The following is a 22468-nucleotide window of genomic DNA, read 5'->3' as shown; positions in this document are numbered from 1 at the left end:
GCCAGGCGCGGTGGGTTCATAAATCTGAGGTCAATCCCCAATAGTCTGACTTTAAAACTGGAAACACAGAACATTTTTCACGGGATTAAGAGCGTCTGAGGATGTGATTTACATCAAGCAGCATCCAAAATGAAAAGTTTTCGTTCCGTGTGAATCCTTCAGTAACAAAACCCCTTGACACAGTTATTGGACCTTTTTTTAAAACAACGTAATCACTCACTTGGAGCTGCTGTAACAGCTGTCATCGTTTTGTCATTAAGAACTTCTGTCACCAGACAGATCAAAACATACTGTTTTCAAATTTACACTGTTACTATGCAAACCATGTGCTGTTTGCCATCCAGTAGACACGCAGGCAGGGAAACGATGGTAATTCAGACTTAAACATAAAGTCACATAAAGTCCATTACTCACTATTTATTATAACTTTTAGTGCTGTTTTTGCCGCCTTTTCCTGTGACGCACTGATTGTTATACCATTGCATAAATTTGTCCTCTCTGGGTTGTTTGGACTGAGAATAGAACATCCTCTACAAGAGGTCAGCAGCGCCCCCCTGTGTTTATTGTGGGATATTGTAATAATGGAAAACAAACTTACCATAGGCCTTTCTATCAGCAGACATTTTGATGGCTCTGTTCTATTCAAGCATGCACGATGCCAAGAACCTGAGGTCTAATCAGCCACTGTTCATTTCCTTATTTTATATATATATATATATATATATATATATATATATATATAAAGAACGAAAAGAAATGCATCAATGTCAGACTCTTGTGTTTCAAGAAATCAAAGCCAGTCAGTTATAGTTGTACCTGCTGGGGTACCGTACACCTCCACTTCGCACAGGGTGAGAGTCTTTCTCTGTCCGGGGATGATCACGTTCACGAAGCGACCGTCCATGCTTCCTCCGTCACAGCGGTACGTGTTGGTTTTACCTGCTCTGATGTGGGAGATGGAAGCACACCTGACGGGGGAGGGAGTTGGAGGAATAGTTATCTTGGTTATCTGGTTGTCCTCATTAAAAGAGAACAACACAAAGTCTTGAAATCTGGAAATGAGTTCACGTTTTTAAAGCCCTGTAATAGATTTAACGTGTTTTTCTTTTTTGTCAGTTGATCATGAGTTAGATTAGAAAATGACTTTTGAGGAACTCATATATATTTTGCATTGGCCTACAGCTATCATGTTTTTTCTGAAGTTCTTGTTAGCACCTGGGGTTGTTGTTTCCGTTGTTCTCCAGCGAGTTCCCGATTCGGATCTCGGCTCCATCCAGTCTCTCAGCGCAGCAGTCTCCTCTATTGGTGACTTTGACGGACGTGACAACATGCGTCCGTCGCAGGTCCACCCTCCACCAGGGGTTGGCCTCGTCCTCGGCAGTATGGCTACAGAACCCGCTGCTGTAGAACGAGTTCCGTCTCCCATCGGTGGCTCTGGTGGCGGCAGCGGACGAGAGCGTCGACGACTGCGTGGCGTCTCCTTTCAGTGCCACGTTGGAAAAAGGATACACTAGAAGACATTTGATCAATCAGTGCTTTCAGGGGAAAGGGGGATTGTCGTGTTCCTGTGCCGAAGCAAGAGAAATATGGCTGCATACAAGAATAGCAGCGACAGAGGAATGGGCATAACAAATGCACACTTCACTAATCTGCTTTAATGCATCATTACCGTATTCTACAGGGAACACCTCAACCTCGCAGAGACTTAGAGTCCTCTGGCTTCCTGGGAGAAGCACAGTGACGTAGCGTCCCTCTATCGCGCTGAATGAAAAGTGGACCGTGAGATCACCGGGGATGTTTGTGATGACTGCGCACCTTTTTATGCGGAGAAGAAAAAGAGGAGGTGAGAAGAACAAAAGGTTGCTCGTATCACAACGGGAGATGTATGACGCAGGTATGTCTCAAGCTGGGTCACCTGGCTATTTCGGTGTCATTGGTATCTGTTGAGTTTCCGATCCAGATTTCGCCACCAATCAGCAAGCTCTCGCTCAAATCTCGTTGGGTTATCGTTACAGCAGTGATTTTGTACATGGTCTCCAAGTCCACCCTCCACCAGGGATCGGACTCTTCTTCGGTGAGGGTACAGGATCCCTTTTCAAATCTCCCCTCTTTGATCCCATCGACTGCCTCGCCAGCAGCACCCGAGTTGCCGCTTTGTGAAGACTGGACAGCTTTTTGATTCAGTGCCACATTTAGGAGAAGGGTACCTTATTGGCAAATAAAATAAGTATAAGATAAGAAAACCACAGAACGTGTTGATGGGGAAAGAAAAAAAAAGTTTACCTGCCAGCGCTCCAGATGTCAGCATGAGGGAAATGCCTGTTAAGGGATTAGACAACATAGTTAGCGATGTCCTCGATTTCCTCTCAATTATAAAATTAAATGGGTAGGATAATGAGACCAAAATATAGCACAAAAAAAACGTGAATATTGGACTTTTGAGTGACACAATACCCCATTTAAATGGTAATGTTGGGTGACTAGTAATTACAAGTTTAAGTACTGGGAATTTGGGGGTGGAATTTGGGTATTTGTCACCTTATTTTAATATTTTTCTGGTATAGTTTACAGCTTTAAGTCATCTGACAAACTATATTTCTAAAGTATTTAGATTGATTTGATTTAATTTAATTTAATCAATTTTTTTAATTAAAAAAACAGGTAAGATAATAATAATGGTAATATTAATAACAATAAATAAATAAACTTTATAGCTTAACTTATTGTGACTTACCATTGAGGATCCAGATGTGCTGACTCCTCACATTCATGGCTTTGGAGGTAATCCGAGGAAGAAGGTTATAAAAATCTTAATGAAAAAACAATTAAGACTGAATGTAGGCAGATCTACTTGCAGTCTTTGGCGTTTTCCTCTGTGTGTTACCAATCACGTACTGTACTGGGTGATTTGTTCTGGTACATGAGAACATGTAAATTTTCAGTCAGCGATGTTTGCATGAAGGACAACACACCCAGATAGACGTCAGCTTACTGCGATTTGCATTGATGATTAATGTTGATGATTAAATAGTTTCCCCCCATTTTAAAGCAATCATCATTTTGACATTTATTGTTTATAAATATTTTTTTTCATGCATTTATATCATTGTCAACAAATTCTAATTATCTTGGACAAATGTCTCCCAAAAGTTACTTTATTCGCCCAAAATGAAAAATGAGCTGCATGGAGGCAGTCACCTAAGTGTAGCATTTATCAGCTTAACAATATTAGTTTAAGATTTGGGTGTGAAGGGAAAGGCTGAACATGTCACTGTTCAAAAACTTATTTTGTGTAAGTCTGACGGACAGAAGTTAATACAATTATCAACTCTTGTAAAAAAAATATAATCTGTTTTTAGTGTTTAAAATAGGTACACTGGTTTGATTAATGCCACAGTATGTTTACATACATTTCAGAATCAGAATCAGCTTTGTTGGCCATGTATATATACATATACATGGAATTTGACTCCGGTTTACACATTGCTCTCAACGTACATACATGGAATATACAAATAAACAAGAAAAATATAAAAACAAGGACATTAAAGACAACCAAGTAGAACAGAGAAACTAGGCATACACATTTAACATTTAACTATTATCTACAGTATAAATGTATCATATAATATTTCACAACATCTTCAACTAATTTCTAGTATGAAAACTATAATGCATGAAAAAATAAAATAAGTAGAAAAAGGACTGATGATAACAACATTTCGATGCGCCATGGAAGATGAGCGAGAAGACGTGTCGTCACGTCACTTCGGGCGACCATCTTTGTTTTTGTTGAAATAGTAGCAATTTCGGGGCGCTCTGTAATTGCGTCAGAGAGGACGTTCCCTCGCGGTTGGATAGTCATTGAGCCGCGTTAACGGATGACTGGCTTGGTTTGTAAGAAACACATTTGTGTAAACATGTGAAATCGCGCACATCTAAATAGAGATAAGGCACGTGGCTAACGTTACAACACAACACTTAGCTAACGTTACAACACGTGGCTAACGTTAGCTGCGATGTGTAACACTTAGTGTTCACTTAAACGTTGTAATTTTTCGACCAGATTTAGCCTGGTTGTTACACCTGAATGACCAACATTGTGCATAACATTACTTGGTTTTGATAACGTTACCTGTTAGCTAGCTGCTTGTGCAGCTGAGTTAGCTCCAAAGTAGCTTAACTAAGCTAGCTGGTTTCATTGTATGATCAGTTAAGTGTTTGCTAGGCTATGCTGTGGCTACCTTTAGCTATATCAGTGATACCAGCTAACTGCTATATCATTTATTCTACGTATTCTTCCACATTTAAAAAACAAATCCCCAGAATATTTGAGCACAACAATATCATCTTAAAAAGGTAGTTAGCTGTGATACTCTGTCAACTAAATAACATTTCTACTTAACTGAAATTTAGACGAAACGTTGATTGAATTCACCCTCCCATATCTTGACATATCTTGTAATTTAATCTCTTAATTTCACTTTTGTATTCATGTGTCAATGGATTTTTAAATACACTATGTTCTATTTTAATCAAATGTCTCTTACACTGTAACAGGAATTGTATTTGTGTTACTACCACCATTGATGCTTTTGCTATACTACTGCATCTTGTATGATACTTGTATATCTGACTGTAATTATTGTAAATACATTACATACGATTATTACCTGTGCTGATGCTGAAAATAAATTTAATGGGAATTTAAATCAGCAAAGTTTCACTTTTTGATAGTAAAGGTTCCGATTTAGATCTTCGTCTCGGGTGCATTAAAACAGAGGTAATCAGTTTACATAAAATATTTATTAAAAAAATACGTAATCAACTGTTACATAATGCAATGTGCAAAGTCTGTTTCACCAATATTTGGTATCATATATAGCATTCCTTAAAAGCAACTGCTCATTTACATGTGTACATACTCACATGTGTACTCATACATTAAAATATCAGCCAATGAAGGCTTCATTGGGAAAGTTTTGTTGAGTCAACAATATGTACATTCACACAAAAGAGAATAAACATTGTAATGATAACATAATGTAAACACACATTCCTGCCATTTTCTACTATCATTCTTAAAGGAGGGGAAATAAATGAGTTTCTTTGTCTTGTGTGTCAATAGAAACACAAACCATGAATGTTAATACGTTGTGACACACAAAGCAAAACATAATGACATTCCTTAATAATGCCAGATAATAATAAACAGGATGATATAATGGGTTCATGGCATTCTTGCCATGACTGTGGCAGTGTAACCAGACCCCAAACACAATTCTTTTTTTAAAAAAGCATAATATCTACTGGTGAACGCCAGGCAGTGGTTAAACAGATTTTGTGTTTGATTACTCTGAGTAGCTGAAATTGTCACATTTGTATCCCATTCTAACCACACAATGATTGATTTTGACCGAAGGAAGGAAGTCAACATATTTGGCTGCAATCAAGTAACTTGTAGGACAGAAATCCAGCAGGCCTATGGTTACAAAACTAATCAAATGGATTACATCTTAAATTAAAAGCAGTCTCAAGGCTGTAGAGCGATCGCCCCCCATCACTGCTACTTTCAGTAAGTTGATACACAATTAATCATACTCCTAATAATGTGGGATGCATTGCATACGGTGAACGTCCTTTTGAGATGTTGGATAGGAATGTTATGGTTTTCTTCTCTCGGGGGTTTCAGTTTCCTCAAAGTGTGGCCAGACTGAGCACACCCACAGTCATCAGCACAGCTATAGGGGAGGACAGAAAAAAAAGAAGATTTATTAGGCATTCTTCTAACACACTTTTAGGACAACTTTTGAGGAAAACAACCTTGTCTTACCTTGCGTCAGAGATTGCCGGAGTGTAATGCCGTGATTAGTGGTGTTGGGGGACATTGTGGTGGTGTTGCCGGCGGCAAGGATATTGGTGGCGGTGGCGTTAGGATTTGTCAAGTCTACAACATTACTCCGAAATGTAGGGGTGGGGCTTCCCAGATCACCATTAGCTGAAAAAGCAAGCAAAATACAAAACCATTTTCTACCACATGAGAACGTATTAATATTTGATCTGTGATAGTCTCTGTGAAAGTGGGTCTTTGTTGGCTGTAAAGTGCATATGATGTGTGTGTGTGTGTGTGTGTGTGTGTGTGTGTGTGTGTCTCCACTATGTTGACTTACAGTTGTTGAAAGATCCACTACTGATTGCGAATGAGAAAAGTTCTGCTCTAGTGTTTGAGGATGGTGCAGTGGCAGCAAATGTACACTGGATTCTTCTTCCAGTGACACTGCCCCTCACAGAGTTCACGTTCAACTGCAGTGCAAAGACAAATGTGAAAGATGACAAATGAGTTTTGGGTGTATTAATATAAAAAACATAATGTTGCTGAATGGAACCACTGTAGACTCTCTCACCGTTCTCCTAGTCAGCTGGCCGTTGTTCAGGACAGCGCCAATGAATTCAATTGTACCGTTGTTATTTGCACAGACATAGGTTTCGTCATTTCCTCCCTGTTGTTGCAAACCAGAAATGATTAATAACCTGTTCACACAGATGACTTCAAACAAACTATATGATTGGCTTTGGGTTAGCCGTCATGCTACTTTTATCTGTGAGTGAGTGACAAAACTTGACATACCAGTGTGCTGTCAGGTGACAGGGTACAAGCGATGTAGCCATCTGACTCTCCTGAGATCGAGATATCTAAATCTCTTGGATTGTTCCTCTGCCTGAAACTAGCGAAGGAACACGAGTCGGAGTCGGAGGTGGAGGGGTCGCAGTCTTCGGGCGTAGAGCCACACAGCCTCTGGCTCCCACACCCTGTCCTAGAAACAGGTGTCTGCAAGGGAGATGAGAAACTTCTGATTGGGTCCGAAATGTGCACTTTGATGATGTTAAACACCATCAATGAACATAAATTCAGTTCTATTCTATTCCACTAGGCTACATTATTTTGACATCACTCACATCAAGAGGTTCCACTGTGCTGTTAGGCGTCAGTGCGGGAGCTGCGATTGGTGCTGCCGTTGTGTTGTTTTCTGTTGCTGTTGTCATGTTTGTTGCAGCGACGTTTTCCATTGGTGTTGTCATGTTTGTTGCAGTGACGTTTGCCGGTGTTGTCATGTTTGTTGCAACGACGTTTGCCGGTGTTGTCATGTTTGTTGCAGCGACGTTTGCCGGTGTTGTCATGTTTGTTGCAGCGACGTTTGCTGCCGGTGTTGTCATGTTTGTTGCAGCAATGTTTGCCACCGGTGTTGTCATGTTTGTTGCAGCGACGTTTGCCGGTGTTGTCATGTTTGTTGCAGCGACGTTTCCCATCGGTGTTGTCATGTTTGTTGCAGCGACGTTTCCCATCGGTGTTGTCATGTTTGTTGCAGCGACGTTTGCTGCCGGTGTTGTCATGTTTGTTGCAGCGACGTTTCCCATCGGTGTTGTCATGTTTGTTGCAGCGACGTTTGCTGCCGGTGTTGTCATGTTTGTTGCAGCAATGTTTGCCGCCGGTGTTGTCATGTTTGTTGCAGCGACGTTTCCCATCGGTGTTGTCATGTTTGTTGCAGCGACGTTTCCCATCGGTGTTGTCATGTTTGTTGCAGCGACGTTTGCTGCCGGTGTTGTCATGTTTGTTGCAGCAATGTTTGCCGCCGGTGTTGTCATATTTGTTGCAGCGACGTTTCCCATCGGTGTTGTCATGTTTGTTGCAGCGACGTTTCCCATCGGTGTTGTCATGTTTGTTGCAGCGACGTTTCCCATCGGTGTTGTCATGTTTGTTGCGGCGTCATTTGCCGGTGTTGTCATGTTTGTTGCAGCGACGTTTGCCGCCGGTGTTGTCATGTTTGTTGCAGCGACGTTTCCCATCGGTGTTGTCATGTTTGTTGCAGCGACGTTTCCCATCGGTGTTGTCATGTTTGTTGCAGCGACGTTTGCTGCCGGTGTTGTCATGTTTGTTGCAGCAACGTTTCCCATCGGTGTTGTCATGTTTGTTGCAGCGACGTTTCCCATCGGTGTTGTCATGTTTGTTGCAGCGACGTTTGCCGCCGGTGTTGTCATGTTTGTTGCAGCGACGTTTCCCATCGGTGTTGTCATGTTTGTTGCAGCGACGTTTCCCATCGGTGTTGTCATGTTTGTTGCAGCGACGTTTGCCGCCGGTGTTGTCATGTTTGTTGCAGCGACGTTTGCTGCCGGTGTTGTCATGTTTGTTGCAGCAATGTTTGCCACCGGTGTTGTCATGTTTGTTGCAGCGACGTTTGCCGGTGTTGTCATGTTTGTTGCAGCGACGTTTCCCATCGGTGTTGTCATGTTTGTTGCAGCGACGTTTCCCATCGGTGTTGTCATGTTTGTTGCAGCGACGTTTCCCATCGGTGTTGTCATGTTTGTTGCAGCGACGTTTGCTGCCGGTGTTGTCATGTTTGTTGCAGCGACGTTTCCCATCGGTGTTGTCATGTTTGTTGCAGCGACGTTTCCCATCGGTGTTGTCATGTTTGTTGCAGCGACGTTTGCTGCCGGTGTTGTCATGTTTGTTGCAGCAATGTTTGCCGCCGGTGTTGTCATATTTGTTGCAGCGACGTTTCCCATCGGTGTTGTCATGTTTGTTGCAGCGACGTTTCCCATCGGTGTTGTCATGTTTGTTGCAGCGACGTTTCCCATCGGTGTTGTCATGTTTGTTGCAGCGATGTTTCCCATCGGTGTTGTCATGTTTGTTGCAGCGACATTTGCCGGTGTTGTCATGTTTGTTGCAGCGACGTTTGCCGCCGGTGTTGTCATGTTTGTTGCAGCGACGTTTCCCATCGGTGTTGTCATGTTTGTTGCAGCGACGTTTCCCATCGGTGTTGTCATGTTTGTTGCAGCGACGTTTCCCATCGGTGTTGTCATGTTTGTTGCAGCGACGTTTGCTGCCGGTGTTGTCATGTTTGTTGCAGCGACGTTTCCCATCGGTGTTGTCATGTTTGTTGCAGCGATGTTTGCCGCCGGTGTTGTCATGTTTGTTGCAGCGACGTTTCCCATCGGTGTTGTCATGTTTGTTGCAGCCACGTTTCCCATCGGTGTTGTCATGTTTGTTGCAGCGACGTTTGCTGCCGGTGTTGTCATGTTTGTTGCAGCGACGTTTCCCATCGGTGTTGTCATGTTTGTTGCAGCGACGTTTCCCATCGGTGTTGTCATGTTTGTTGCAGCGACGTTTGCTGCCGGTGTTGTCATGTTTGTTGCAGCAATGTTTGCCGCCGGTGTTGTCATGTTTGTTGCAGCAATGTTTGCCGCCGGTGTTGTCATGTTTGTTGCAGCGACGTTTGCTGCCGGTGTTGTCATGTTTGTTGCAGCGATGTTTGCCGCCGGTGTTGTCATGTTTGTTGTTTGGGCGTAGGTTCCCGCAGACATCCAGGACAGCATCACAAATAGGACAATGAGGACCAGTCTGTTGTCCATGCCTGGATTGGGTGGGGTAAGATTATTCACTTAAGTAATATAATACTTATTCTACGGCTAATAATAATAAAAGGAGAAATATTTAACTAAACATACGCTTTTACAGCACTGCATTTGATAACATTTTACAAACATGGAATGTTAAGCTACGCTCTTTGGGGGATTGTAAAGGAAACATATAGCTGTTACTAAAGAAGAACCATTTTTAATGATAGTATCCTTAATAATGAAAATCAAAAAGATTTACTATAACAGAAATGTTGATCAATATGTTAACCAATGATTTACTGTATTCAACATGGATGTATTTCCATTAACACAGGTCCACGTCGAACATTAATTTAGCTTACCGTGTTTTTTTAATACATTTTATTAACTTAAGAACAATTTAAACTATAATTTAGGATATAAATGTATGAGATTAATAACAATATACTTTGCTATACATTGCTAAAATGCTCATAACACTTATCAATTACGTATAATATTCTTAGTAATTCTAAGCATTGATTGCCCTTTATAGTTACTCTTGATAATTCAAATAACCAAAATAGATAATTAACGTTATATATATGATGTTATTTTTGACTTTGCAAAAGAAACCCACATTAATTAACTGATTACAAGTATTTCATATGACATTACTTCAAAAGTTATAAATATCAATGTATTGCATTGTTCAAGCCTACCTGTAGATATTGTCTTCATCTCCAACAATGGGTGAAATTGGGTTAAGAAGCAAAACAAGTCCCTTGAAACGAAGATCTTGTGTAGTTTTAGTCTCCGGTGTGGCTTATAGATGGGCTGCTTGCTCCTCCGATGTTGTTAGCTGGATCCCAGGTAAAGATGTGACACTAATAAATCCCAGTGTCACTATTTAAACAATGTGGTGTGGGAAGAGTCAGCCCAAAAAAAAAAACCCCCTTCTCTGACATCGTGGATGATGTTTCTAGAGGGCGGGGCTTGGAATACAGGCTTAAAGGTGTGCTTTATGGAAGCCAGACGGGAATTTTGCCATGTCACTCCACATTTTAACCCTCTTTGTCCTTTCTAAATGTTTGACACGATGAGGACAAGGAAACAAACACTATGTACCGTGTCTTCCTCAATGTTTTATTAAACAACATCTTTTTATAATAAAATATATATATACAATATGAAATCAGACTGTGGTCGGTGCTGGCTAATTTTACGCTATGAGTCTGCGTTTGTGGGTCGGAACTCAGCGAAGGGTTAATTGTAATTCAAATCTAGTCAATTCAAAATGATTAGAAATTAAGTCACTGAGTGTCTCAGTATTAGACGTGCCTTCTAGTTATTTAAGTAATGTTACGTAGCTGACTACTACTACAGCAACCTTTTAATTAGCTTTCTCCACCAGTTTCAGACAGCACAAGATTGTTTGTGTGTGTGTGTGTGTGTGTGTGTGTGTGTGTGTGTAGAGGTGCATGATTATAGTGACACTTGTGAAACCAGTCATGAGGCTGGTGACACAATGTCCCAGAACCGGTTTGTCAGAAGAAGCGCAACCAATTGTGTTAACTTCAATATGGCCTTTGTGTTCTGTAGTTTCTTGTATGCATTTACCCTCCCTGCCTTTTGATCGGACATGCACAGAAAACTCTGAACTGCTATAATCTCCGAATGGGAGTAGACTTTTAAAATGCATTTCTCCCTTAATTAATCAGAAGTAGACTAGCTCAAGTAGCTGTTGGGTATGCATCGAACCGGCAGGGTTAATGAACCAAATATGTTTAAGTTTAGGACCTAAGACAATCCGGTAATGTTGAAAATAGAGCTCCTACTGTAATAAACAAATGTATAGTGAATAAATGAAATACTTCATTGATAAATTCTCGGCAATGTCCTCGATGTGTTAAACCTGTTTGCCTGGCTTGGTAGAAAAGTAGTTCTGCTGTGAAAGTAGTCTTTGTGTTGTTCCCGTAAGTTCATTGTTGCACTCAAAACTTCCGTGTGTCACATCACAAAATCTACAACCGCGTGACATGAAGATGCTGTAAACGCCACAATGACGTCTTCAGAAAGCATTGATCGCTTCTGCCGCACAGTGTAAGAATAACAAAAATAAACATCTTTACACACTGATTTGACAGAGGTAGACATTTATGGTAATGATATGTTAATTGGTTTTCCCAAAGCCTTTAAAACTGTTTTTGTGTCCCACCAGACTTGAAAGAGCATTTCTATGAATTATTTCAAAACAGTGACATAGGAGAGGGTTTGCTATTTGAAGTTGTCAATTGAACTTTTAAAGCCATCCTATGTAGAGGTGAGGTGGGGTAAAGGTATGTGGACCAGAAGGTGTGCCAGGTGATAACCGTCTCTCACTATGAGTCACTCTTCTGTAGTTTCCCGGATAGACCAGGCCTGTCAAAATTGGTCAGTTATGGCAATGACACCGTGTCCAAACTGACGGGGAAACAGTTGATTGGTGAAGTTGAAATGAGGATTAATATTTACATGATACCTCCTCACTTCACCACAAACTTGCGGTTGGCTATTTCGTTTGTCATTTCCAGTAAATACATAAAACGAGTTTTATCATTTCATCATGTGTGTCTATCGGAAGATAGTGAGTGCTACTCACTCATCTCATAAGTGGTTATAAGTACAGCTGATAAGGAAGTGGTTTGTTTAAATGAAAACACGTAGCGCTTACTGTACAGGACACGGTGCGGAAGGGATGATGTGAATTATATGACTTCTCTAAAGCTTCTGAGGGAAGCTGACACTCGCGGTCTGTTTACAATGCGCTTATGTGCTTACAAAAGGCTATAGCCTTTACAAATATTGTATACCAAATATTTGTCTACGCCTTTCTTCAAGCAACACTGCTGCAGTGTGTGACGGATGGTAGCTGAATTAGGCACAGTCCTTTTTATATATATATATATATATATATATATATATATATATATATATATATAATGAGAGAGAGAGGGAGGCTCCGTACTGCAACCACAATGTTCCCAATGTTTTAATTACTTTGCTAGGCGTGCGAGTTAATAATTCACATGTTGGTATTAATGCGAGTGCATGATGATCCTTGGCATTGGTGTTTGTGCCAAAGCAGAGAGATCTCAGCCAAATTCTCAAACGTGTTTGAACAAAAGGGCGTGACCACAGCAAATAGTGGTGCTACCGGTGGAAAAGTTGTTTTTTTAAAATCTTTATATATTTAAAATAAAATATTCACACTCGTTTATAAATGTCTATTGCTGTAACTTTAACTGCATTGATTGCGAAAAAGAAGCTGAAAGGTTCTTTAGGGTCAAAGCTATTCGGACAGCCCAACCCTGTTCCTAAACACGCAGAAATGTGATGTTAGTGTTGTCTCGTTTGCTAATGGCTGGTTGAAAGTTAAGTCGCAAATCCAGCTCTGCTTGTTGTCTGCATCACTGCCACATTGTGTTCAGAGATTGTGATGATTAGAAGATGGCAGATTGATGGTGTCTCCTAACGTCTTGGCCACACGTCAACGTCTATCTAATCTAGCCGGTTAGGGTTAGACACATCGAAATGGAATTCATGCATCAACACAAAAACAAATCTGTGTTTCTGTTTCCAGTATACTGTTAAGAAGGAATTTGTCACTGCAGAAAAACAGCATGCGTGCCTAAATTCCAAAGCCCACGTCACACAGCACCTGTTTGACTTTTCAAGTTCCGCGTAAATAAATTACTTCACCGCATCCGTGTTGTCGGGGACAAGAGAGGTTGTTACTTATGCACAGCGAGATATTTATGGTAGTCCTTTATTTTATCAAAGCGTGATACTCAAAGATCATTTGGTTGACGCCATTCATTCCAATGTTCACAAGGCCTATTGTTATCAATATTCTTGAGGATCAGAATCAGGACCGTTTATTTGCCAAAATATGTTGCACATACAAGGAATTGAACAATCAACACAGTGCAAAGAAATAGAAACATATACACATTTACAATTAAATATAGTGCACAAACAAACAGATAACAGTACTTTAAACAAGAATAATGTAAACGTGTCAAGTGTATTCTTCTTCAGCTGCCTCGGGAAGTACATCCTCTGCTGAGCTCTCTTGGTGATGGAGCTGATGTTTTTGCCACTTTAAACAAGTCCTTGTCCCCGCTCCTAAATGCCTGATCCTTGTGCAACCATAGGAGTCTAAGAAGTAGGAACACGAGTGAATTTAATGATTATTTTCTCTGAATAGCAAGTTGCTTTACCTTAGTAAAGATTTCAACATTGCTTTCAATTAGGGATGTTGGGATTGACCGGCTTTACTGTAGCCGTGGTTATATAAGTCATACTTATACCCACCCCTATGTTACACACAAAACAACAAATTGAAAACAATTTTTCCAGCCTGTGTATCAATAATTAAGTGTCTCTACTCTTTATTATTCTCTAGATCAGGGGTCGGCAACCTTTGTGACATGGAGTGCCAGTTTGAAATTTTCTTCTCATCTAGTGTGCCATTATCAACAATAACGCAAGGTTAAATTATGACACAAAATACAAAAACATTTCCAATATACCTGGAATTTTATTCTATCCATAGAGCACATCTCAAAACAATAACAGTAAATCTGTATTCTTAACAAAATAGCCACATCAACATTTCAAAGACATGAACAAACAGCTACACATTTAAACTAAAACTAAGTGTAGGCTGAGGCAACATCAAATGATCAGATGCCTAGCAGACAGTCAGTGTGATCCCTGGCCCTGCTTTGCTTGACTGAGCTCTGTGATCTGGGGCTTGTAGTTAGTTACTTTGAGATGCAAACATGCCTCAGAGTGCTCCGTTGTTAACCGACTGCGGGTGGGGCTGAGCACATGTTTCATGTGTGAGAACACCTGCTGACTTCTAGCTGACGTGGGAATGTCCTTTATTCGTGACTTGATCGTTTCTTTATTTGGCAAGCTTTCAAAAAGAGCATCTGACTAACTGAAAACGGAGTAATGTGGATGTACTCTCAGAGTACATCCACATTACTCCGTTTTCGTTTGGAAACGCATATGTTTTGCTACGGTTACACTGAGCGTCCACACTACGCCGGCGTTTTGGAGCACCGTAAACGGAGGAGTTTAGAAACGATCCCGAAGCCGGATAACTTTGAAAACTCCGGGTAGCGTATTCGTGTGGACGGACGGAAACACATAAGTTTAGAAACGATGACGTAGACACCCGCGATCGACTGCCAGGTTAATTTAACGTGGACAACTGATTACAGGCATTGCTGACCTTGTTGTCTTTACTAGCAGCTGTTGTCCAGTTAAAGTCTGCATGTCTGCGGAGGAAACAGCTGTTATTGTAGCAATCAGTGAGCGGAGAGAGAGAGAGAGAGAGAGATCAGTGAGCGGAGAGAGGGAGAGAGAGATCAGTGAGCGGAGAGAGAGAGAGAGAGAGAGAGAGAGAGAGACCCGCAGCGCTGTACGAAGACAGCGGACAGCGCGCTTGGTCACTCACTTTGATTTGAAATTTGCGCGCCTGCAACCTAACTGACCAATGGCCACACTCCAACATCAAATGCACGCAGTGGTGTCCTCCGGGTCCTAGTGCCGAACACTAAAAAAGCAGGACACAGTCACACATACAGGCAGTCAAACGCTCACAGACACAGAGGCAGATACTTTTATTTTGAAAACGGGACAGATAAAGTGAGGATCGTATTAACACTGAGGTGCCAGTGTTTATGCCGCGGCGTGCCACCCGTGGCACGTGTGCCAAAGGTTGCCGACCCCTGCTCTAGATGGACAGAGATACAACTCCAATGTGTGCCGTGGTTCTGCTGGATGTGGAAGTAGACAGTTGCTTATTTCATTTACGCAATATGGAAACTTCAAAGGAGCCGTGGTTGTCTCTCAATTGTGCTGTAGAAAGTAACCACAAGTATTCAATCATCAATTGAACAATTGGCCGTTAAGGCGTGGCCCTTAATTTCAACAAGGCGAGGCAAGTTTATTTGTATAGCACATTTCAACACCAAGGCAATTCAAAGTGCTTCACATAAAACCATTCAAAGCATCAAAACAATTAAGAACATTAAAATGCTAAAAATAGAACAAAAGTTGCAGAAATGCAAAAATGCAGGAAATTGATTAATATCCTTTAATGTGGTTCAATCAAAGGCAGCAGCAAACAGAAAAGTCTTCAATCGTGATTTAAAAGAGCTGAGGGTCTCAGCAGACCTGCAGCTTTCTGGGACTTTGTTCCAGATATGTGGAGCAGAAGAACTGAACGCTGCTTCTCCATGTTTAGTAGACCGGTCCCAGACGACCTAAGGGGTCGGGATGGTTCATAAGGTAGGAGGAGATCAGAGATGTATTTTGGCCCTAAACCATTCAGTGCTTTATAAACCAACAGCAGGATTTTAAAGTCAATTCTTTGTTGGACAGGAAGCCAGTGCAAAGACCTCAGAACTGGAGTGATGTGATCCACTTTCTTGGTCTTAGTGAGGACTCGAGCTGCAGCGTTCTGAATCAGCTGCAGCTTTCTGGTTGACTTTTTACAGAGACCTGTGAACACACCGTTACAGTAGTCCAGTCTACTGAAGATAAATGCATGGACAAGTTTTTCCAAGTCCTGTTGAGACATAAGTCCTCTAATCCTTGAGATGTTCTTCAGGTGATAGTAGGCTGATTTTGTGATTGTCTTGATATGGCTGTTCAGGTTGAGGTCTGAATCCATAACTACACCTAGATTTCTGGCTTGGTTTGTGGTTTTTAACGTCAGTGATTGAAGCTGAGCGCTGACTTTCAATCGTTCTTCCTTGGAACCCAAACAATTACTTCTGTTTTATCTTTGTTTATACAGACAACAATAAAGCATGCATTTTGTTCTGTGTTGTATTCATTGTTCGTATTTGTGTAGGTTCGTATCAGATCATGTGTTTACATATTGGCTCTATAAGCTGCTCTCAGCAGGTGTCTGACTCAGACAAAATTCTCTAAGAGGATAAGGAAGTACTCTATACATTGTTCAAGTTCATCTTACAATACCCATGTGCACATTTAAAGGGTTATTGCTCAATTCAATTGTTCTTCCTGTTCATGAATACAAAGAGATTCCTTCTTAAATTAATCTTCCTAGTCGTGACTAGGAATATCAGCTGTTTACGCATATAGGTCTATAGGTTAATTTATGGTCTATATATTAATTTAACAAAAAAAAGTGTGTATTGCCAAACGTTTTAATTCAGAATCAATGAGTCATCTAATGGACCCTTTCTGATTAGCCTTTATAGAGTTCACCAATCAAACGGAGCACCTGTGACATAATCAAAATGCGGCAATAAACTTCAGCATAGAAAATAGAATTATGATATGACTTTTTTCGACATACTATACTATGACTTTTTTTGACATGCTATACAATGACTTTTTTCGACATACTATACTATGACTTTTTTCGACATGCTATTCTATGACTTTTTTCGACATACTATACTATGACTTTTTTCGACATGCTATACTGTGACATTTTTCGACATGCTATACTAGCGTTGGCGGCGGGGTTGCCAGTGTCGCGGGGTCCATCACTACCATCACCGGCCTCATTTTGGCGCCCTTCACTGCGGGAGCGTCGCTCATCGTCACAACTGTAGGCATTGGTGTAGCAACTGCAGGCGGGGTGGCTTCCGCCTCAGCCAACATCACCGACATGGTCCATTCGAAGACGGACCGCAAGAAGGTGGAGAAGATCATCCAAGACTACGAGGAGGAGATGAAGGACATCAAGGAGTGCCTGGAGTTTTTGAAGGTGAGAAGTTACATGTTGCAAATATACTGTTAAAACATAACTTCTTGATCATTTTACCCATGTTCTTTTTGCTTTCAGTGTGAAAATCGTGCATAGATAACTATGATAGAGTTACAATAACATCGGGAAATAAAAGGTCTATTTTTTAATTTTAGTAATTTAATTGGGCGCCTACTTTTTCCACCCTGCCATTAAGTGGATTGGTTGGCAGTTGTCTGCAGTTTTTTATAAACAAACAAATAGGATTGGATTGAACACATGGTGTTTAAATTTTGATGGAAAATCTCTTATGTACCCGACAGGAAGGGATGGAGATGCTTGATGAGTGGAACTTTGAAGCGTACGTTGAGAACATCTCCAAGAAGCACCTCAACCAGAACGTCAAACATGTAATGAAGGAGGGCGGCCTGGCCGGCAAGGCTTTGGTGATCAACACGGAGAGCCTGATCAACACCGTTCAGGTCCTCAGTGTTGCGGGGGACGCTGCTAGAGCCGTCCAGGTGATGAGCCTCACCACCGGAGTGATGTCCGGTCTCTTCCTGGCTCTCGATGTCTTCTTCCTGGCAAAAGATGCCAAGGAGCTCAAAAAGGGAGCCAAGACGGAGTTTGCGGCCAAGATTCGAGAAGTTTGCAAAGACCTGCAGGACGGGCTGCTGGAACTGAACCGCATCAAGGAACAGCTGCAGAAAACCATAGACGGGATAGAGGTGGAGGTAGACGAGGGGGAAGAGGACGAAGAGCTGTTGAAGTCTGAGCTGAAAAAACTTGTTGAGTTTGAATAATAAAAGTACAGTGGTTAGAAAATAAACACTCAATTATTAATGTAACTTTCTTAAAAATAGTATATATTATACATATTTATATTAGTAGTAATTAAATTATGAGTATGTACATTGCGTTTGTGCCATGTTGAATTAATGTCACTTTCTTTGCAATAAAAATGGTTTCCTGCTTATTTGTCTAGCTCTTTTGTATCACCTTACTTGGCTCAGTTGTGACAGGTAAGAGCTCAACCCCTAGTAGTAGTAGTAGAGGGAGGATTTTTTTTTTTTAAAAACAACAGGAGTCAGGTCTGGGTGAGGCATGACCACTTTGTGCTCAGAGTGTGACTCACTAATGCATGAAGGTCAGAAAGAATGTAGACGATCCTGCCTGGCCTGCTTTCAAAACCACTTCCTATATCGATGAAATCTTGACCAACTTTCATGACGTAAATCATGACGTAAACCATGGGAGTTAGATGAAAAACAAACAAACATCAGCTGCCTTTATGAAAGGGTTTGTAAAACAAAAAATCTATCGTTATGAGGAAATATCTCGTTCCACGTCAAGCATACGTGCTTTCAAAAGAAAATCCCATGATCTGTTTTCTGGCTGAGTCACAATTTGGGACACATTATACTATGACTTTTTAATGACTTTTTTCAACATGCTATACTATGACTTTTTTCGACATGCTATACTATAACTGTTTTTGATAGGCTATACTATGACTGTTTTAGACATAATATACTATTGACTGTTTTTTATTTTTTTCGACAGGCTATACTATGACTGCTTTCGACAGGCTATACTATAAATGTTTTCGGCATGCTATACTATGACTGTTTTTTCACTTTTTTCGACATGCTATACTATGACTGTTTTTTCCTTTTTCCGACATGCTATACTATGACCGTTTTTCACTTTTTTCGACAGGCTATACTGTGACTGTTTTTGACATGCTATACTATAACTGTTTTTTGACTTTTTTTGGAATGCTATACTATGACTTTTTTCACTTTTTTCAGCAGGCTATACTATGACTGTTTTCGACATGCCATACTATGACTGTTTTTTGACTTTTTTTGACATGCTTTATACTATGACCGTTTTTCACTTTTTTCGACATGCTGTACTATGACTGTTTTTGACAGGTTATACTATGACTGTTTTCGACATAATATACTATTACTGTTTTTTGACTTTTTCCGACATGCTATACTATGACCGTTTTTAAATTTTTTCGACATGCTATACTATGACCGTTTTCTACATAATATACTATTACTGTTTTTTGACCTTTTTCGACATGCTATACTATGACCGTTTTTCAATTTTTTCAACATGCTATACCATGACCGTTTTTCACTTTTTTCGACAGGCTATACTATGACTGTTTTCAACATAATATACTAAGACTTTTTTTTTTCTTTTATCGACAGGCTATACTATGACTGTTTTCGACGGGCTATACTATGACTGTTTTCGACATAATATACTATGACTGTTTTTACATTTTTTCGACATGCTATACTATGACCATTTTTACATTTTTTCAACATGCTATACAATGACCGTTTTTCACTTTTTTTGGCAGGCTATACTATGACTGTTTTCAACAGGCTATAATATGACTGTTTTCGACATAATATACTATGACTGTTTTTACATTTTTTCGACATGCTATACTATGACCATTTTTACATTTTTTCAACATGCTATACAATGACCGTTTTTCACTTTTTTCGACAGGCTATACTATGACTGTTTTCGACATAATATACTATGACTGTTTTTTGACTTTTTTCAACATGCTATACTATGACCGTTTTTCACTTTTTTCGACAGGCTACACTATGACTGTTTTCGACAGACTATACTATGACTGTTTTTGACATAATATCCTATGACTGTTTTTTGACTTTTTTCGACATGCTATACTATGACCGTTTTTCACTTTTTTCGACAGGCTATACTATGACTGTTTTCAACATAATATACTATGACCGTTGTTCACTTTTTTTGACAGGCTATACTATGACTGTTTTCAACATAATATACTATGACTGTTTTTTTAATCTTTTTTCGACATGCTATACTATGACCGTTTTTCAATTTTTTCGACATGCAATACTGTGACCGTTTTTCATTTTTTTCGACTTGCTATACTATGACCGTTTTTCACTTTTTTCGACAGGCTACACTATGACTGTTTTTGACAGACTATCCTCTGACTGTTTTTTGACTTATTTTGACATGCCATACTATGACCGTTTTTCACTTTTTTCGACAGGCTATACTATGACTGTTTTTGACATAATATCCTCTGACTGTTTTTTGACTTATTTTGACATGCTATACTATGACCGTTTTTCACTTTTTTCGAAAGGCTACACTATGACTGTTTTCGACAGACTATACTATGACTGTTTTTGACATAATATCCTATGACTGTTTTTTGACTTTTTTCGACATACTATACTATGACCGTTTTTCACTTTTTTCGACAGGCTATACTATGACCGTTTTTCACTTTTTTCGAAAGGCTATACTGTGACTGTTTTCAACATAATATACAATGACTGTTTTTTGACTTTTTTTGACATGCTATACTATGACCGTTTTTCACTTTTTTCGACAGGCTATACTAAGACCGTTTTTAAATTTTTTTGTATAGAGAGACTGGGGGGTTCAATCCTTATAAGGGCTGAAAAGTTTAAAGGATGGACGCGCAATCACACAGTCAAGTACGACAAACAACAACTGAAGTGTCTGTTATGGAATAGCTCAGGTGGATGGCAGAAGGTCTGCAACCGGAGAGACTCGGAGTTCAAATCCTTATAAGGGCTGAAATGTTTTAAGGATCGACACGCAATCGCAGAGTCAAGTACGATAAACAACAACAAAAGCGTGGAGGGTTGAATAGCTCAGTATATCCTATGACTGTTTTTTGACTTTTTTCGACATGCTATACTATGACCATTTTTCACTTTTTTCGACAGGCTATACTATGACTGTTTTCGACAGGCTATACTATGACTGTTTTCAACATAACATACTATGACTGTTTTTTGACCTTTTTCGACAAGGTATACTATGACCGTTTTTCAATTTTTTCGACTTGCTATACAATGACCGTTTTTCCCTTTTTTCGACAGACTATACTATGACTGTTTTCGACAGGCTATACTATGACTGTTTTCGACATAATATACTTTGACTGTTTTTTGACTTATTTTGACATGCTATACTATGACCATTTTTCCCTTTTTTCGACAGGCTACACTATGACTGTTTTCGACAGACTATACTATGACTGTTTTTGACATAATATCCTATGACTGTTTTTTGACTTTTTTCGACATGCTATACTATGACCGTTTTTCACTTTTTTTGACAGGCTACACTATGACCGTTTTTTACTTTTTTCGACAGGCTACACTATGACCGTTTTTCACTTTTTTCGACAGGTTATACTATGACTGTTTTCGACATAATATACTATGACTGTTTTTTGACTTTTTTCGACATGCTATACTGTGACCGTTTTTCACTTTTTTCGACAGGCTATACTAAGACCGTTTTTAAATTTTTTTGAAGAGAGAGACTGGGGGGTTCGATCCGTATAAGGGGCGAAGGGTTTTAAGGATGTACGCTCAATCGCAGAGTCAAATACGACAAACAACAATAAGAATGCGTGGTGAGGAATAGCTCAGGGGGATGGCAGAAGGTCTGCAACCTGAGAATTGGGGATCAATCCTTATAAGGGCCGAAAAGTTTTAAGGATGGACGCGCAATCGCACAGTCAAGTACGACAAACAACAACTGAAGTGTCTGGTGTGGAATAGCTCAGGTGGATGGCAGAAGGTCTGCAACCGGAGAGACTCGGAGTTCAAATCCTTATAAGGGCTTAAATGTTTTAAGGATCGACACGCAATCGCAGAGTCAAGTACGACAAACAACAACAAAAGCGTGGAGAGTTGAATAGCTCAGGAGTATGGCGGAGTTACTGTAACCCGAGAGATAGCAATTTCCATCCCTATAAGGGGCGACCTGTTATACTGTGAATTTTTTCAACAGGCTATACTATGACTGTTTTCGACATGCTATACTATGACCATTTTTCACTTTTTTCGACAGGCTATACTATGACTGTTTTCGACAGGCTATACTATGACTGTTTTCAACATAACATACTATGACTGTTTTTTGACCTTTTTCGACATGGTATACTATGACCGTTTTTCAATTTTTTCGACTTGCTATACAATGACCGTTTTTCACTTTTTTTGACAGGCTATACTATGACTGTTTTCGACATAATATACTATGACTGTTTTTTGACTTTTTTCGACAGGCTATACTATGACTGTTTTCAACAGGCTATACTATGACAGTTTTCGACATAATATACTATGACTGTTTTTTGACTTTTTTCAACACGCTATACTATGACCGTTTTTCACTTTTTTTGACATGCTATACTATGACCGTTTTTCACTTTTTTCGAAAGGCTATACTATGACTGTT

General features: G+C 40.0%; 3 protein-coding genes and 1 long non-coding RNA gene across 4 annotated transcripts; 1 reads left to right on the top strand and 3 right to left on the bottom strand.

Moving 5' to 3' along the window:
* Positions 1 to 16: 16 nt before the first annotated feature.
* LOC137885846 (fucolectin-like) lies at positions 17 to 1934 on the bottom strand. The gene is made up of 5 exons (XM_068728151.1): positions 1921 to 1934; positions 1670 to 1863; positions 1216 to 1510; positions 817 to 968; positions 17 to 57 (listed from the first exon to the last, which is right to left on the bottom strand). Exons 1-5 carry the CDS (start codon positions 1932 to 1934, stop codon positions 17 to 19), a joined length of 696 nt encoding a protein of 231 aa, XP_068584252.1.
* A 28-nt stretch (positions 1935 to 1962) lies between these two features.
* LOC137886018 (uncharacterized) lies at positions 1963 to 2820 on the bottom strand. The gene is made up of 3 exons (XR_011104935.1): positions 2735 to 2820; positions 2284 to 2319; positions 1963 to 2207 (listed from the first exon to the last, which is right to left on the bottom strand). It is a non-coding gene; the product is annotated as an uncharacterized lncRNA (long non-coding RNA).
* A 1967-nt stretch (positions 2821 to 4787) lies between these two features.
* LOC137886003 (putative ferric-chelate reductase 1) lies at positions 4788 to 7131 on the bottom strand. Its single transcript, XM_068728377.1, has 7 exons — positions 7092 to 7131; positions 6958 to 7055; positions 6629 to 6829; positions 6405 to 6500; positions 6171 to 6303; positions 5834 to 5998; positions 4788 to 5741 (listed from the first exon to the last, which is right to left on the bottom strand). Exons 1-7 carry the CDS (start codon positions 7111 to 7113, stop codon positions 5698 to 5700), a joined length of 759 nt encoding a protein of 252 aa, XP_068584478.1. The 5' UTR covers positions 7114 to 7131; the 3' UTR covers positions 4788 to 5697.
* A 4306-nt stretch (positions 7132 to 11437) lies between these two features.
* Positions 11438 to 18129, top strand: LOC137885845 (apolipoprotein L4-like). The gene is made up of 3 exons (XM_068728150.1): positions 11438 to 11478; positions 16918 to 17176; positions 17479 to 18129. The coding sequence occupies exons 1-3, from the start codon at positions 11438 to 11440 to the stop codon at positions 17956 to 17958; spliced, it is 780 nt and encodes a 259-aa protein (XP_068584251.1). The 3' UTR covers positions 17959 to 18129.
* The last annotated feature ends 4339 nt before the right edge of the window (positions 18130 to 22468 follow it).

The sequence above is a fragment of the Cebidichthys violaceus genome, unplaced genomic scaffold (assembly GCF_023349555.1).
Source record: "Cebidichthys violaceus isolate CVI_PGR_0920_01 unplaced genomic scaffold, fCebVio1.0.p SCAF_41, whole genome shotgun sequence".
NCBI classification, from domain to species: domain Eukaryota; kingdom Metazoa; phylum Chordata; class Actinopteri; order Perciformes; family Stichaeidae; genus Cebidichthys; species Cebidichthys violaceus.
Note: the sequence above shows the minus strand (reverse complement) of the source record. Positions and strands in the feature narration are given on the sequence as shown.